Here is a 17,352-nt window from a genome sequence, read left to right as displayed (position 1 = left end):
TCGGGTGGGGGGAGCGACGTCCTTCTCGAGTTCTCTGTGTCCTGACCTTCTTTGATCCACACACACACACACACACAAAGGGGTGTGCGGCCAGCGTCCAGCTGAGTAACTTTGGACATCTGCTAATTGTCCGTGTTTGGAGACGCGCAGCACCACTGCTTACGGGGGTCGGGAAAAGTTCGGCCGCTGGCATTTCGTTTCTGCCCCGTTTTTCCGCTTTTCAAAAAGAGCGCACGCTTTCAGCTGCAGCGTTAATCGATCATCATTTTCCCACTGGAAACAATTTTCCATAAATCTTTACTATTGGCATGTTGCATTAATCTCGTTCATACTGTCCAGTCAGTCCAAAATGCACATTGCAAAATATCAATATGTACTGAAATCCAGCAGGCGGTGCAGTGGTTAGATGCGCCAGCCACCTCGCACTCAAAAAGCCCGGGTTCGACTTCCACTGCTTGCTGCAGAACCCTTGATCAAGGTATTTACCCAGTAAAAAATACCCTGCTATAACCATAAGTAGCCTAACATTCTACAAATTGGTATGATCTGTGTGTGAAAAATAATAAACATAAATGTGATTCATTCACTTCTGCACCATCCACACTTTAAGTGATTCCTTTCTATTCATGATGTTACAAACATAGTAATACTACGTCACACTTTAGCTGCGCTACGATTACAACGCATACTTTTAATGTACTAAGAGTCTACTTGTCTCAATGGAACTGGAGCAGGAGGTGGGGTTCGAACCCAGCACCTCTAACCACTCTGCTTTGAAATACTTTTTTTGTAGCACTCTAATCAATAAACACTTATTAAGTTTTTCTTGACCGAGGAGGGACTCGAACCCACATTATCCAGGCCTCGGTCCTGTCTATTTATTACAAGCAGCGAAGCAAATACTGGATTAAGGGATTTAAATCAACAACCTTCCGGGATCGTGTCACCTTAATGCATCAGGACAGAAGCACCAGGAAAATATGACCATTATTTCAGCGTTGTGCTTTTTAATCCCTCTGTGGTCACCTTTCCTCACCGCCCTGGTTGTGGGTTCAGAGGTCATTCTGAACGTCTGCATGAATGAATGTGATGGGGCTGAACACCTAACGGAAAAGGTTGTTGGTTTTAATAATCCAGGACAATTGCTTAGGCCCCTGTGCATTGCGCCGCGTGTGTGCGGGAAACTAAAGCGCGCTTTCGGACGCTAATATGTATTTGTGGTAACTGTGGAGCGGCTACGGAAAGGGGAGTGCGCTGGTGGCGTGAGCTGGGCCTCGGGTACGAGGAAGCGAGATTGCTGTGAGCCAAGAGGGACGTGAGGGTCCACCAGGGCTCCGTGTCAATCATGCACTCCATTGTGCGCAGGGGGGTTGGGGGGGCGTGCGGGGGGTGCTCCCTGCGCGCTGAGACGGTACATACTGCCCCCTGGTGGTAGGACACTGCCCATGTGGCTCCCCCACCTGGGGGTCCTGTGTTACAGCTGTCGTGATACCCTGGTGGACAGATGCAGCCGGGGACTCCAGTACACAAGGAACTGTGAGATTTTTCATTGAAAATGTAAGTTTGTGCACCATAATCGACTTCTGCATAATATATATTTATTGCACGGCAGTCCATCATGTGGTCGATGACCTTTGTTGGCTCTGAGCTGAGCAGCACGCTGTAAACACACACGTGCGTATGAAATTTGTGCGCTTTTAATACCAGTGTGGGTTCTTCTGCAGGGACAGCTTTATGCTGTCCGAAGCTCCTTTCGCCTCTTACGCTTCTTACGTTGTTTTACTGTGATTTTCAAAGCGACGGATCGATGGCGGAACGTGGACGCTGGGTTGGAACCGAGCTGAGATCTGGGTCCGTGCCCTAGTTGGCGAGAGGCTGGGGACATGATCAAATGTACCCCCGGTGCAGGAGGCTCCGTGCGGCATCCCGTTGTCCCCCAACCCCACGCCCCTATGAAATATTGACAGGCGCAAATGAGTCCCGTCCCCCCGCGGAGCCGAGCACTGGAATGTCTTCATGTTCTCCCGCTGCACCATTAATACATATATGCACTTCATTTTATAGCATCAAAGAAAAAATATCTGTGTGTGTGTGAGTGGGGTGGGGGGGGGCAGGGCATCGCGTCTGGCCCGTTGCTTTACCCACGAGGCACGAGGAGGACTGAGACGGCTCTTCTCGCCGCCACGTGATGCTTCATATTTCTGATCCCTTTGTGGGGAAAAACAATGAAAATTTCATCGTGGCTTCAAAGGAGGGGGCCGCTGCCCTGCGAGAGCCCCTCCTGGGTAGGTGCGCTTTCTTACCCATGAGGCTTTGCTCCCACTGAGCCCGAACACCGGTCTGCCCCCGGCACCCGTTACCGCAGGCCCCGGCTCGGCCGTTCGGTATGGAGCGGTGCAGCGACCGCCGGCCAAGATGGCTCTGGAGAGGCGTTCCTTCCTTGAGCCCCGCCCCCTCGGCACAACAATGCAAATGGGCTGCGCCGGGTGTCACAAGCAATGAGGCTCAGTGGATGTCCATCACCAAGGGGTGGGGCGTATGCAATATGGAAATGAACATGTTTGGACCCCACTATCTCTCACTCCTGAGAAGGGACGTGAGCAGATGAGAGGACAAAGAAAAGAGGGAGTCGTGTTCCGGGGCGTTGCATTCGTGCGGCGTTGCTCTTTTGTTTCGTTTAGCGTGACAGGTGGGCTGAGCCAGGAAGGAGGAAGTGGGCGGGGCTGGTCTTGCGCTAACCGCCCTCAGCTGGGGCGGCAGAGTAACACAGCAGCAAGCGCTGGTGCTTCCATGGCTTTTGTCTGGGTGCTCTGGTTTCCTCCCACACTCCAAAGATGTGTTTCAGGTGAACTGGTCACACTGAATTAGTGTGTGTGTATGTGTGAGTGAATGAGTGTGTGTAACTGCCCTGTGATGGACTGCTGCCCCTCCCAGTGTGTACCGTGCCTCATGGCCTACAATGCTGGGATAAACTCTGGACCACGAGAGCCCTGGCAGTTGTTAATGGATGGAATGATGAATGAATTGTGGAGAATAATATATTGTAGTAAGGATAATGAAAACAGTGAGACAATATGAAGTTCTTTATTTCCAAATATAATCCCAAGTGTTGCAGAAAAAAAGTAGCTTCCAAGAAAAACCATCAGGCCAATAGTAAATTTACGCCTTTTACTACGTATTCTCAGTTATTTTGTTGGTATTTCTAAAAAGACACAACATTAGCGTGACGCACATCTCTCCGTCGGCCAGTGTCACACCCCACAGGATGTTGCATTTGCGGCTCGTTCTCCATCACCATAAGTCCTCCAGCTGATTATCTACATTTATTTATTTATTTTCTGACACTGTTCTACAAAGCGACTTGCAGTTATTTACCCATTTATACAGCTGGGTAATTTTACTGCGGCAAGTTATGGTAAACACCTTGCTCAAGGGCACTGCAGCCAGAGATGAAATTCAAACCTGCAACCTTTGGGGCCATAGACAGCAGCTCTAACCACTACAGTACCAGCTTTCCCATCTATGCATCTATGTGTCAGACTATAGATATAAGCATCTATGTGTCATTCTATGCATGTATGAATCTATGTATCTGTTTCAGTCTATGAATCTACATATCTATGTCATTCTATGTATCAATGAATCTGTGCATCTATGTTCATCTATGAATCTACATATCTGTGTCATTCTATATATCTATGAATCTGTATCTATGTCAATCTATTAATCTACGCATCTATGTATCATTCTCTGTATCTATGACTCAATGTATCTGTGTCAATCTACGTGTCATTCTATATCTATGAATCTGTGTACTTATGTGTCCGTCTATATTTTTTAAGAGGGGAGAACGTCTTAAGAACGAGCGGCCTCCTAAAGGCGCACGTCCATCCACAATGTGTCTTACGTGCTCATGTTAAAGACTCTCATCCCGATTCCGAAAAAGAGGGATGTTTTTCCCCCTTTCGGCGAAAGCCGCTCCTCTTTCTTGATTGAAATTAGACAGGAGGGGCGGAGGGGTCGGCCCTGTTATCCTTCTCATCAAAGGAGGGGGCCGTCATGGCAACGGGGGGGGGGGCTCCGGACAGCTGCCTGTTGGCACTGGGCACCCCCACCCCCTGCACCACTGCCAAGCAGGGTTACGAGAAGCTGGAACGGTGCCCGGAGTTTTCAGCGCTAAAGGTTAACTGTCAGTCCCCCGCTGGGCACAGAGGGTTCGCTGCCCACCAGAACCAACCAGTTCTGACTCCGTTGCTCGGCCCACCGTCCCGGCAACAGATCCACACGGGTCGGGGGGAGAGAACGGGACGAGAACCCAACCGCAGAAGCGTGGCTTCGCTACACCGTTGAGACTGACACATTTGCGTATTTAGTTGATGAGTTTCTCCACGCTAATTTACGGTGTTACGCCACTTACGGCGATTTACCTTATTTATAACACTGGGTAATTTTTTCCGCATCAATTTAGGGTAAGTGCCTCGATCAAGGGTATAACAGCAGGAGGTGGAAATCGAACCCAGATTCTTTAGGCGTAAAGGCAGCAGCTCCAATGCGTCCCCACCTGTTAGTGTCACCTGTTCATGCAAAATCGGCACATCTGTGACCAAAACAGTGTAAAATTAGGTAAAAAAAAAAAAAAAACCTTGTTATGGACAGTATGAGGCAGTAAACAGCTTTGTTTTTCTGCTGATGTGTTTTCCCGCTGATGTGTTTTCCCGCTGATGTGTTTTCCCAGGTACAGCATATTGTGTAAAATAACAGTCGTTTTAAAGAAGGGCTCCTGTTGGCGCCACGTTTCAGACTCCGCATCCTTGGGTTGTCCGTCGCTGAGGAGAAAGGGATGCGCTGAACGAGTGCACCTGCAGCGTGAAAGTAGTGTAAAGCTAAATGTAAAAGTAAGCCTTTTCTAAAATAGAAAACAAAACACAGATGGTTACTTTGATTAAATTTATACCCATTATAAAATTTTTTTTTTTTTTTTTACACTGTTTACAATGCTCACCTACTCTGAATGCCAATGAGTATTTTTTTAATCACATCCATTCACTATAAAACTGAATTTTATTTCTGAATTGCATTGACAGCTACTGTGTATTTTCATGTTCGCTGACAATAAAGGACATCGTGATGCACCCTCGTCTGCACTAACCTCTGACCCCCTGAAACCCATCCACCTTTATTCAACACCTTTCTCCAAAGGAACTGATAAGGACAACTAACTTTACACTGATTTACACTTTCAAAAGCAGAAGGTGTCGATCAAGGGGTGGAGAGCCTGATGACTAACCACTGCGCCACCCGCTGTGGTCTGGGCGCGTACCGTTCGTCATCGCAGCACTCAAAGTCGAATCTCTCCGACATCGCACTTCGCACACGTGCATTTTCTTCAATCGATGATTTGAACACGTTGACGTCTTGGCTTGTGAGAAAAAACACACACACACACACACACACACACACACACAAAAATAAAAAAAATTGACAAAACGCAACGCAGTTTGGCCTCATAGGCGAGTTTTCACTTTTATTATCTTTTCCCCACTCGGATACAAGGCAGTAGAAATGATAAACATCTGGCAGAAATCAATGACACCCACTCACACTCACACTGCTCTTCTGTATATGAAAAGGAAAGAAAGAGAAGCAACAGCTTCTTCGCACCCAGCGCTAAAGCTTTCGTCCTTTAGTAGCTGGAATCCCGGCCCAGATACACGGGGGGGGGGGGGGGAGACGAGACTTCAGCTGAAAAATGGGGGGAGACAGAACAGGGGGTCATATTCCCCAGTGCGACTGCTCCCCCCGCACTAGGTGGCGCTCTCCATTTGCGGCAACCCTCAACAACAATACAATACCCGTCACCCCAAAGGGAGAGCGCAGTTTGACACGACGCAGCTCCTCCCCACACGCGAGGGGGGTCATTGGCATCGCCGGGGTAACGCCCCCCCTGCCGGACCTCTGGCTGAAGGATACACATTAAAGACAGAATCTTGTTATTGCTTGGCTTACATGAGTTCTGCATAAAATTCTGAGGATTCATATTCGGAGTAACACACGTCAGAAAATGGTAATAAATAGAAAAGAACACAAGGCTCAGGTCAATAACTGATTGCACGTCAACCTCCTGGACCCCACCGTGGTAACTAGCTCTAGCGTGGAAATTCCAAACCTTGATTAGATAGATACGAGTAGCAATTTCACATGAGAAATGCACAATAAATTATGTACAAATAGTAAAACTAAAAACTTTTAACAGTGACAAAAGCACTTCATTTATATATTACAAAGGCAATCACAGATTGCAGATTTTCTAAGGCTCTGCAAATAAAAATGCCCAGAGTTTCACCAGCATCGGGATGCGTTCTCCGTTGGGTTTTGTGCATCGCTGCTTTAAAAGTCCAGTTTTGGACAATTGCGCTAATAAAAGTCCATTTCACACCGAGCAACTGGGTTTTGCCTTGCTGCTATGGGAATAAACGGAATTATTCTTTAAATGTTTGGGAAAACAAATGGAATTCAAATATATATTTTTTAAAAAAGTACATTTTGTCTACTTCTGTTCAGTGTAACACACTGGTGCCAGTCTTGTTTGAAAATAAACCAGAGGTATGAAGTGTGCGAATACTGGCGTGTAACACTCCTTTCAGTAAATTGAGAGAGGGAACACTGTCTGCTCGTACAGTATTTGGATCAAAGCAAAACCGCACTGAGAAACTAAATTAGCGGGTAAAATCTCATCACGAACGATGGACCTTTGGGACATTTTTGCACAGCCCTGAAACGATTCCCTTTCATGAACGTTTTGTAATCATGCAGAAAATAAGATAAAAATAAAAAGCACTTTTTTTTTTTTTTAGCACCAACACTTTCTTCTTTCCTTAAAGACCTCTTGTCATACGCACACAAAAAGTAGGGGAATAAAAGCACTCGCACACTAAAACTAAAACCAGTTACATTTTCCTTCAAGGAATTTCAGGGCCAAACACTGTCCTGGATCTGCTGGGGTGGGGTTTATCAGGAGTTGTAGGGCAGGAAGACATGCCCCCTGTCCTGCCCCCTGTCTCGCCCCCTTCCCATCAAGAATTGGCACATTCGATCCAAACATCCAGGCCTTTGTTGTCCTGATGCATCCATGTGAAATAAAAGGGACACGTTAGGGTTCTGTGAAGCAGGCAGGGACTCCAAACATGCTGGCATGTTGTTCCCTCCTGCTTGGCGCTGGCACTGCAAGCTCCGCCCCTTCCTCCTCCACCTGGTTAGTCGCTATGGGGTTTCTCTGTACCACCCTGTGGAAGGGAGGGGGGGGTGCGTTAGTAACCAACAGTAGCTTTTAAAAGACATGTCCTTCTCATACACCATACACCTTCTGCAACATTGACCACATATTTGGTTCATTTGAATGCTGTATAAGTCATATATAACTATTACTTTGTGAACACATTTGCACAAGTGAACTGCAAGCGCTATAACTTTGTATTTGAACCGCTCGTATAACTGCATTATTTTACTGAAACAGCCTGGTAGAAGAATCCCGAGGGAGGGCACAACAGCAGAGCACCTAATGTTATTCGTCAAGTCCGAAAGCATAAAACTTTTCAACCCGAATATTCGCAGGTTGTGAATAAACACAGTTTAAGAGCTTATTCTGTATTAAAATTTGACAACTGAACTGAAATGGCAAATTCAAAGTAGTAAAATATATGTACAGCAAGCTATTTATAACTTTTTAGTGGCTGGGTCATTTTTACTCATGTAACTCGTAGTAAAGTACACTTCTTCAAACCTTCAAACACAACTGGGACAAGAAGTCTGTTCGTAATTTGTCTAACTCAAAAGATTATTTTTTATATATTTGAAGTTAATAAAAATAAACAAAAGCTTAATAGCACAGATGTCCTTGATTTACTCAGTGTTGTGTAAAAATTTCACATAAGGCGCTAATGAATAAAAACATTTTATAAGACTAATTTTATTAACTTCCACCTACACTAAAATTTAAAGCAAGGTAAAAGAAAACAAAAACAGAGCGGAAGAGGGATTTTAACACGGGTCCGAGAACTGCAAACCACCGGCTCCAAGTACAACCCCGCTAGCTGTCCCCACACCATGTGTACTAAGTGGAACAACTACAGCAATTTTACTGCATTAATTTTTAAGTGAATGCTCTGGCTTTCATTCAGCAGGGCTGTCAGTTGAAGGGGCTGGATGCCTCATGTTCCTTGGGGCTGCTGTGGCACACCACACCAAAAATCATCACTTAATTTAATAAAAAAGGAAAAAAAAAAAAGGCGGCTCTGCATCTGTACATAGGGGATGGCAGGAACATCTCGCCTCAGTCTCCCGATCACCTGTCAGACGTACAGCCCGCGGTATTCCTGGGTATTGCCCAAAATCCCCTCCTTACACTCCGAGACATTTGTGGAACAGACGAGCCCTTGATATGGAGTGACAGCCGACTCAACGGGGAGGAGGAAGCTCTGAGACGGGAAGGGACTTTAAAACCCACTTTTCGATTCAGAGGTTTACAGCTTGTGTTTAATGTAAACCACGAGTGTAAACAGCCCCGAATGCAGCGATAGACATCACACCGAAGAATACACTGTATACTGTGTGGGAGTGAAGGACTGCGGCTTAACGTTTTTGGTGTTCCCGCCCAAAAACGTCCCTTGTGGCTCTTTAGAAAGCAACTATAAAACAAAGTCATAGCCTAATGGAATGCGACTCCTTTCAACCAACTTCATTCCTAGTTCTACACTTTTTTTTTTTCCCCCTTTATACAATTTATGGTCAATAGGTCTTGTTTACATGACACATGTTCGAACCCCCAAAACCAGCATGACACTCTTTGCTCTTTATTATAGGCAGACCTGTTCATTTCCTATATTGAGCCAGATGTGACCGCACACACCACAGGTGGACAAAACAGGTAAAATTCTGTGAAACTTCTACATGTTACATTTACATGCCTTATGAGATGTGAAGGATGTCATGGAGCCTTATGGCGATCAACAAAAACAATCATATTCGCGACACAAACACAATGTCTATAACCGCTTGTCCCGAGCGGGGTCGCTGGTGAACCGGAGCATAACCAGCAACACAGGGTTCGGGGGGGGGGGTGAGAGACACACACCCAGGACGGGACGCCAGTCCACCGCAAGGCACCCCAAGCAGGGCTCGAACCCCAGACCGGCCACACAGCAGGAACCGGCCAAACCTGCCGGGCCACCGCACCCCCCCATATTCCTGACATTAAGCTGTAAAAGGGTCACAAATGACCAGCGGCACGACCCGAGGGTTAATGGTGCTGATTGTACTAATCTCCACACATCACATGACCGGCCGGAGTGAAAGCCAGCCCCTGGCACGCCACAAAACATGGGCGCTGAATCAAAGCATTTGTACAAGACAATGGACCAGTGGCTCCGCTCACTATGGACTGTTCTACACAGCAGATGCACACTGGACTCTGCTCATCACCTGACTGTCTCCAGGAATGTAGTGATGGGGTGACTAAAGAGGAGGGGGGAAAAAAAAAAAAAAAGTATTCTTTAATCTATCCATGTAGTACGAAGCACGTGGTTTCCAAATATTTAAAGAGAGTACCTCGATTAAGAACCACTGATGCAGGGGGACACTGGGACACCTGTCCTGCAGGCCTGAAATCGAACACGATGACAAAATGCCCTTCTGAAAGACCTTTCTCTCCCAGCCTCCGGGCACATTATTTGCCATGACATGCAGATCTATTTTTCCCCCCCAGAGGCAGCAAAATTTTATCTGGTGTTCCTCAGCCCAAAAAAAAGGGCACAGACAAGCTTCCTCCCCTAAAGTTCCTCCTCTGTTGTAGTGGCAGAGATGGCCCGCGGTCTCAGCCTCAGCATGAAGTCGGCATGATCCCGTGAGCGCTGTGTTCATCAGTGACATTTCAGTAGCGATGCCAAACCAAGAGAACGGCCTTCTCCATTTGTCCCACCAAGCTAAGGTCAGTAAGCATAGTGTGATGCATACAAGAGACCAATTTGAGCCACATTAAAGCTAATTTTAAATTATTGAAAATAAAAATATTTTCTCCACAAACTTACTTAATACAGATTTTGCACTGTATTCGGATATGAGCTGTGAACACTGAACGAGTTGAATTACTGTACCATATGTTACAAGCTGCCTGCAGTTCACAGCCCATGTCTGCGTCCACATCCTGTCCTGTGTATTTTACAGTCTTGTACTCTGTTTCACCATGGTCTCCGGAGAAATGACATTCTGTTCCACCGTCTACAAACTATATAGAGGAATGACAATAAAAACCCACTTGAACCAAGGCGGTTCCACGTTTCTAATAGTATGTGTGGCTGCTCTTTACTGCCATCTAGTCACACAGGGGGGTAAATACAGGTAATCGCTACGCAAACAAATTTCAGAATAGCTAACGCAATCAGGAAAATAATCCCATCTTTGAAAACGTGTACTTTCTTGAACAGCCAATGCCGTATTACTGTTAAAAATAAAGGAAACTAATGCCGGATCACGAGAAATAAGAGATTCCGGTGAAAGGATTAAAGGTGATCTTTTACCAACAATTTACTAATGACTCGTCACTTTACATCACTGACAGCAAGTCAGCCATATGCAGGACTACAAAAACTACTAATCCCATAATGCTTTTGGCATTACACCATACATGCTAGTTTCACTGTGTCACCAAGGTTCCAAGCATGACCTCAAACAAAGTAAATTGAAAGATTGCGATTAATCTCTAGCGATAATCCTTAACTTTGGCGCAGAGCTGATACTGAGGCGTGCAAACGCTTCACACCATGGCCAACAACAGCAAAAACAGGAATGAATTTGTGGGAAAACAAAGCTGGAGCAGATCCAAGTCTCATGGGGCACCTTTGGAAAAAGCAAGACTAATCGTCCAAATACTACGAGTTTGATCAAATTACGAATTACAGCAGCCGTGCTACAAGAACAGTTACACATTATATTCCAAAACCCCCCTTTTTCACAAAAAAAAAAAAAAAGCCACATTAAATCTGGGGAGTATTTGTATGTAACATGCATTCCTCCTCTGACAGTAATCCAAAGCACCTTCATGGAAGGTGCCTATTGTTTACACCCGTAAGGGAAAGAGCGAATCCTGGGTCTTACCATCGCTAGTTGTCGTCCTATATTTCCAACGGTGACTCCACCCGAGAAGAATATACATGGCAACCAGGAGCGGATATACAGAAAATCTGGCGAGGTATACCTAGAAAAGAGTCGGGGGGGAACACAAAGTCTGATTAAATAAGATGGCACCACAAAGGAGGGGGAAGGGGGGGGGGAATAAAAAGTCAACGAAAATAAAACAAACACGTGTCAAAAGCACTTCTTTGAAATTCATGACAACTTAAACAGCTTCCCTGGGAAAGCCTCTGGAGAAAGCGTGCATTAAACTTTCATGTGGAAAAACAAAATAATCACATCTCTTTGGCGGGCTGCAGAAAGACCCGGAGCTTTTTGAACGTGGCTCTCCGCCAGTGCCCGTCCCGGAGCCTGCCTCTCCGAATCGCTACAGGATGTTTTTGAAGATGTGCCGCTGTAGCTAGGTAGGAGACTGGTAATTGGGCAGGAACATCCTTTTGGGACTCTACACCAAATAATTACATTTATTTTTGTTCTTCTAATGTGTTAACGTAACTTTTGATGAAATCCCACAGTGAACTCCACCCCACGTGTGTGTGTGTGTGGGGGTGGGGGGGGTCCGACTGCTGTGCTTCCTGCAGGTATGACACGACATTCAGGGCCTTCTCAAGTAAACCTTTAACTCAACCCATTAAACAAAGAGGCATGTAGAAACATACCGATAAAAGTGTACAAACAAACACTTTTAGGTAAAAAAAACTACATTGATTTAGACCAAAAATGTCAGACAAAAAGCCTCTTTTCCTGTCCACGGTGGTGCTTTTTATGAGACTGTCAAACATTTTTTTTTCCTGAATTTCAAAATGAGTTTAACCCATTAAATAATTTACAGCAAAAATCCTGTTGAGACACTGTTACGAAGACTTGTTTCTCGCACGGAAAGCAGAAGCTGTCTGTTAAGCATTAAAAATGCTGACTGACGATTCTCAAATTTCAATGGATGCTTCCCTCAAGCTTATCGAAGTGCATCGTTTTGTATAATCAACATATATAAAACGGTCAGAGGCTCTATAAACGATGCATATATTAAAAAAGGCTAAACTTCTTTGCAAGTACCTTGCTCAAGGGTGACTTGAACAAACCTCAGTGTTACAAGTGTATACCCGTGCGCTTAACCACGACAGCGCAGGCAGAAAATCGGATGAAAAGGGGCATTTGTGAAGTAAATTCCTTGCGGACTTACTGATACACGCCGTTATAGATGAGGAACTGGGTGATGAGGGTGGCGAAGAAGGCGATGGTGATCCCGAGGCCGAATCCACTCCTGGACCTGTCAAAGGTCCACCACAGGCCCAAGGACAGGGCAGCCAGGGTCATGGAGAGCTGGACATTGTTGGCAAAGTCTAGTTTCTGCAGATTCCGTGGTCAGGAAAAAAAAGCTGATTGTAAAATAGCCCATGACTTACCTCTTATTTTAAGGCAACAGCATATCGCACTGTCAGTTTTGGAAACTCAACATGTTAGCACAGGGTTTACTTTATTAAAGCTGTGTCGCTATATGGGACCATGAAGGTACCGCTACTGTTCTGCTCTGGGACGTTGACCCTGGAACCTGCGGGTCAGCGCGGGGGAAAGGATACAGCGCTGGCGTGATTGATCCCGACGAACACGGCGATGCAGCGCATCACGCTGGCCCATTCCCTCTTGAACTTGTGCGGCTCTCCCAGGTGGCTGTCGATGCATGGGTACAAGAGGCCGACAAAGGCTGCAACAGAAAAGAGCAGCGCTGAGCAGCAGTCGCTGGACAACAAACCGGCCGCTTGCACACATATGGCGGATTAGTGTTAAAACGACCAGTTATTCACATGTCATTCAAAATGTAACTGCAATGATGTCCTTAAAAAAAAAAATGCTGACCATTTCCAAATCTGAGTTAGGCCCAATGTGCTGTCGCGAAAAGTTCAGTATTGCAAGAAAAGAGTGCAACTGCATGAATTAACGCTGAATTTTCCGGTAATTCATGGGCACATATGCGTAACTGAAAGCAAATGCAAACACAGATGGGTGCAAAACATCTGCACACGTTCACGGTCTGTAGAGACGCGCCACACACACAGCGCCCAAGTCCTCGGGAAGCGACTTCCTTGTTTCTGTTTTCGCACGAGTGGCATGTTCGCGGCGGCAGCCAATCAGAGTCCGCCTGAGCAGCTCACCAGTTATGTGACGAGCCAATGAGAGACGGGGGCACCCCGCGAGTATCCCAGTCAGTCAGGCTGTTTCCAAGGCAGCGCCATTGGAATCCATAGGAAACACTACCGTTACGAGCGTCCGCGAGCGAGCCCGCCTCAGCCAATCAGCGGCCACCGATTTGGCGAGCAAATAACTAAAGGATAACAGCGGGAGACGACTGCGGTTGTGTGGGGAAGGAGAAGGGGGGTAACGAGGAAAAAAAAAAAAAAAAAAAAAAAAAAACCTCGCAAAGTACACGTAACAAAAAAACCCCAAGGATCATCGAGACCCTAACCGCACCGTTTCCAGCCACTCACCCGCCGCTGTGCCGCAGCACGGCGGGATCCACCAGGCTGAGGAGAAGAGCGGCGCCACCACCTCCTCCGGGAAGAGGCTGACGTTGCGCGGGGTCTGCAGCAGGTTGAGCACGAGCGCCAGCAGCACCCCCACGGTGAAGAGCACGAGCCCCCGGCGCACGAGGCCGGCGGCGCGCAGGCCGCGCAGTACCGACGACACGGCGGACATGGCCTCGGCCGCCTTCGAGGGCAGCCGGCCGGACTCGGAGCCGGGCTTCACCCCGGGGGAGCAGGGGCAGCTCCACCAGCGCTCCTCCAGCCGCGGCATCGCGCTGCACGGCACAAACACTGACTGACTGGAAGAGAGAGAGAGCGGACAATTAAAAAAAAAAAAAAAACGGCGGATGAAACATGCAAATAAACACATACACGCAAGATACGCAAGCGAGAACTAGGTCTCGAACACAACGGTTGACAGCCACGTCACACGTCAGTCAGGGAAACGGTTACGGAAGGGGGTCCTCGCGCCAGCCGCCGGCGCCGTTTACAAAACAGTCAGTTAGCAGGCAGCAGTGAGTGAGTGAGTGATGGCAGGAGGCATGCCTGCCACACGTTCCGGCGTCCGACACGAGAGAAAGAAGGCCAAGGCACCGCTCACCTTAGAGAGAGGAAAGCTATGGTATGCTGTGCTGTGAAGAAAGGCGCTCGGAGCGGCTCGCTACCTCGTCCTCGAGCTCTGAACGAACGGTGTCTTCTTCTGGCTGCTGCGCGCGCCACCACAGGCTGCCGCCTTCATTCGCACCTCACGGGCGACTGAGCCGAGACCCAAACATGCGTCGCCGCCGCCGCTGCTCCACCTCCTCCTCCTCGCGGGCCGGTCACGTTGACGGGTCACGTCCCCTTTTGAGCGAGAGCGAGCGCCCGCGTGTCTGCCTGTGTGTGTGTGCGCGTACGTTGGAGGAGCGGCTCCACGCCACGGTTCGCGGCCCCGCGGCTCGCGCCCGCTCTGCTAAGGCAGCACGCGGTCTGGTGAGCGGCGCGGGCCAATGGGCGCGTGGCGGCCCATATGACGCGAGGACACACCACCCGCCCTCCCCCTCTTCCCCTCCTCCCCTCCTCCCCTCCTCCGGTGGTACTTTTGGTTTCACGGGTTCGTCTGGCCACTCGCGATAACGCGCGTGCACTTTGCTCATACATCACAGTAAAAAATACTCCGAATAAGCAGCTTCTATCATTTCCAAGTGGCTTTTAATTCATTTTTAATAAGTGAATTTGTGTTGGTTTTTAATCTACATTTTAATTTGCATGTGTTTTATAGAAGTGCAGTCATAATTACAATGTTTGCTGTTGTTAGTAAATATTAAGCCCAAATTAACTACTGTGGCAAAATGAGTCTTTAAAACAAAAAGTTAAAAAATAGTGGGAAATCTCTTATTAACCGATATCATTGTCATCCAAGCAAGTTGGCCATTATTAACTGATTTATACAGTATCAGTTCATTCATTCATCCATTCATTCTGTACCAGTTCAGGGTTAAGTCCCTTCATCCAGGATACTGGAGTAGGAGGTGGGGATTTGACCCTATGACCTTCACATGTGATAACGATGACACTGACCCACTACCCTACCTGCAGTGTGGTGTGTGAGGGCGGGCACAACGCTGTCATCCCTCAGTGTTTACCCTCCTTTCGTAAACACACGGTCTCTGGCAACGCAGGAAGGGGTACGGGGTCGTTGGCCCGCCTTTCGGAAGAACGCGGTCGTGCGGATCTGCAGGCGATTTACCCCGCCGGGTGGTGGGTTTGAGGCTCAAAAACAGGCCACAGACCCACCTCCCTGGTGTGTGAGAGAAAGGTTAATGACAGTGGTGTTACTCAGACTCACCCTATCAGTCATGCAACACCCTTCCCCCCAACAGTCATCATCGAAGAAGAGGTGAATCAGTGCTGTGCTTGTCATTTCTCTCCCCATAGGTGCTTTAGTTCAAAGCCACTTTATCTCACTTTTTAACCCTTGAACTGTATTGGAAACAATTGCTTATTTCTGATGTGAGCAGCTCATTGTATCCTTCATGTATCAGTTATAACACATGTATGATGATGACCTAATGCTGTGTTACACCTTTTAAACAACTTCATTCCTTGTCCTCATCACAAGTTCTACACTTTTATTTCGATTTTATGGTCTTTAGACCTCATTTACTTGAAATGATACCTTTTGTGTGTGTGTGTGAATCTGGCATTTGACATTCTTTATTCTTTCTCATAGACGGTTGTCTCACCCATTCGTTTCCTCTGAACGATCAGATGCGAGTGCGCATGCACACACGCACACACACACGACAGATGAAAAAATGTGAATAAAACACTTAAAATTGATCGACATTGATGATTGTTAATCAGATATGTTCAGATGTCCCATATGGAGGATGTTATGAAGCCTTATGGCCATCACACAAAGGGAATCGTATTTAGGATAGAGAAACGTTGTAAAAGGGTCAACTTTTACCGCAACACAACCCTGGGACTAATAATTTATCAGGATGTATATTTACTTGTACTAGTATATTTACTAGCTTACACTGTGTTAAATCAGAGTAGTCCAGCTATTCCAGTTCTGTTCTGCTTTAATGGTGCAGCAGGTGGTGTACTAGTGAGGGCAAAGGTTTGAATCCCACCTTCTTCAGTAGTACCCTTGAGCAAGGTACTTACCCTGAATCACTCTAGTAAAAATGACCCCCCCTGTATAAATGGGCAAATCTTTCTCTTTTAACAATTCAAGTTGCTCTGGCAAAAACGTCTCCTCCAGAGACCAAACCCGTGAGATCCCACAGCTGCGGAGGACCACACTCGTGGGCTGGGTGCTTACCACACGAGGAGCCAGAGGTCGCGCTGAGAGGGCGACGCACACCGCATGTAGACGGGCTCGTAGCCCACAGATGGAGCCCTTATCAGCATCACGACACTTTGCAAGTCATGGCTGTGTCTGGCAGCTCCCTCACCTCACCCGCCCCCCATCCAGCTACACCGACAGCCACCCAAACCAAACGCTGGAGTAGAGATATGGTAGAAATGCAGACCTGCGAGCCGAAGGACGTTACGGCTCCCAGGGACCCCAGTTCAACATAAGGTGTCCGTTAAGAACGGGCTGGAATCTGCAAGGATCCAACATCTTTAATCCGCTCAGTTCTTGTGTTAGAGCTACTCTGGGATTCAAATACAGGTTGTAATAGATGTCCACCACCTCCTTCATGGCCACTGAATTGTACTGCTTTACACTGAACATGGGTTCGAATCCAGCTCAGTCTATGTGGAGCTTGCTTGAGTTTCCTCCCTCAGTTGAAAGGCATCACTTTCAGGTGGATTGGTGATGCGAAATCGCCCTTGATGAGTGTACGGGTGAGCACTGTCACGGATTGGGGTCCCATCCGGCATGTACCCCACCTCATGCCCTATATTTCTGGGATAGACTCTAGAGCACCATGGCTCTGCATTAGAAAATTGGTTATTGATGGATGGATGGACTGTTTTTACAGTCTCTGTGATAGTAAAACTAAACTTCAGCCGTTGATGTTCCGTCTACATCAATACAGTGAAGTCCTTTTTGAGCGAAGGTAATGATAATAACCTGGAATAACGTGGAATTTCTTTTGATCACTATTACTACTACGTTCTTTGCCACCTATATCCACTTTTAAAGTGG

General features: G+C 47.1%; 1 protein-coding gene across 2 annotated transcripts; it reads right to left on the bottom strand.

The window, feature by feature from the left end:
* Positions 1 to 5,497: 5,497 nt before the first annotated feature.
* LOC108937056 (insulin-induced gene 1 protein-like) lies at positions 5,498 to 14,775 on the bottom strand. Of its 2 annotated transcripts, none has more exons than XM_029254998.1 (6): positions 14,372 to 14,775; positions 13,671 to 14,005; positions 12,765 to 12,889; positions 12,368 to 12,534; positions 11,149 to 11,248; positions 5,498 to 7,283 (listed from the first exon to the last, which is right to left on the bottom strand). In XM_029254998.1, exons 1-6 carry the CDS (start codon positions 14,443 to 14,445, stop codon positions 7,254 to 7,256), a joined length of 831 nt encoding a protein of 276 aa, XP_029110831.1. In that variant the 5' UTR covers positions 14,446 to 14,775; the 3' UTR covers positions 5,498 to 7,253. The 2 variants fall into 2 exon arrangements, with proteins under 2 accessions (XP_029110831.1, XP_029110832.1); XM_029254999.1 differs by having other exon boundaries at positions 14,308 to 14,774.
* Between the last annotated feature and the right edge of the window lie 2,577 nt (positions 14,776 to 17,352).

This window comes from Scleropages formosus, chromosome 9 (assembly GCF_900964775.1).
Source record: "Scleropages formosus chromosome 9, fSclFor1.1, whole genome shotgun sequence".
Classification (NCBI taxonomy): Eukaryota; Metazoa; Chordata; class Actinopteri; order Osteoglossiformes; family Osteoglossidae; genus Scleropages; species Scleropages formosus.
The sequence above is the reverse complement of the archived record's forward strand: the minus strand, read 5'-3'. Positions and strand labels throughout refer to the sequence as shown.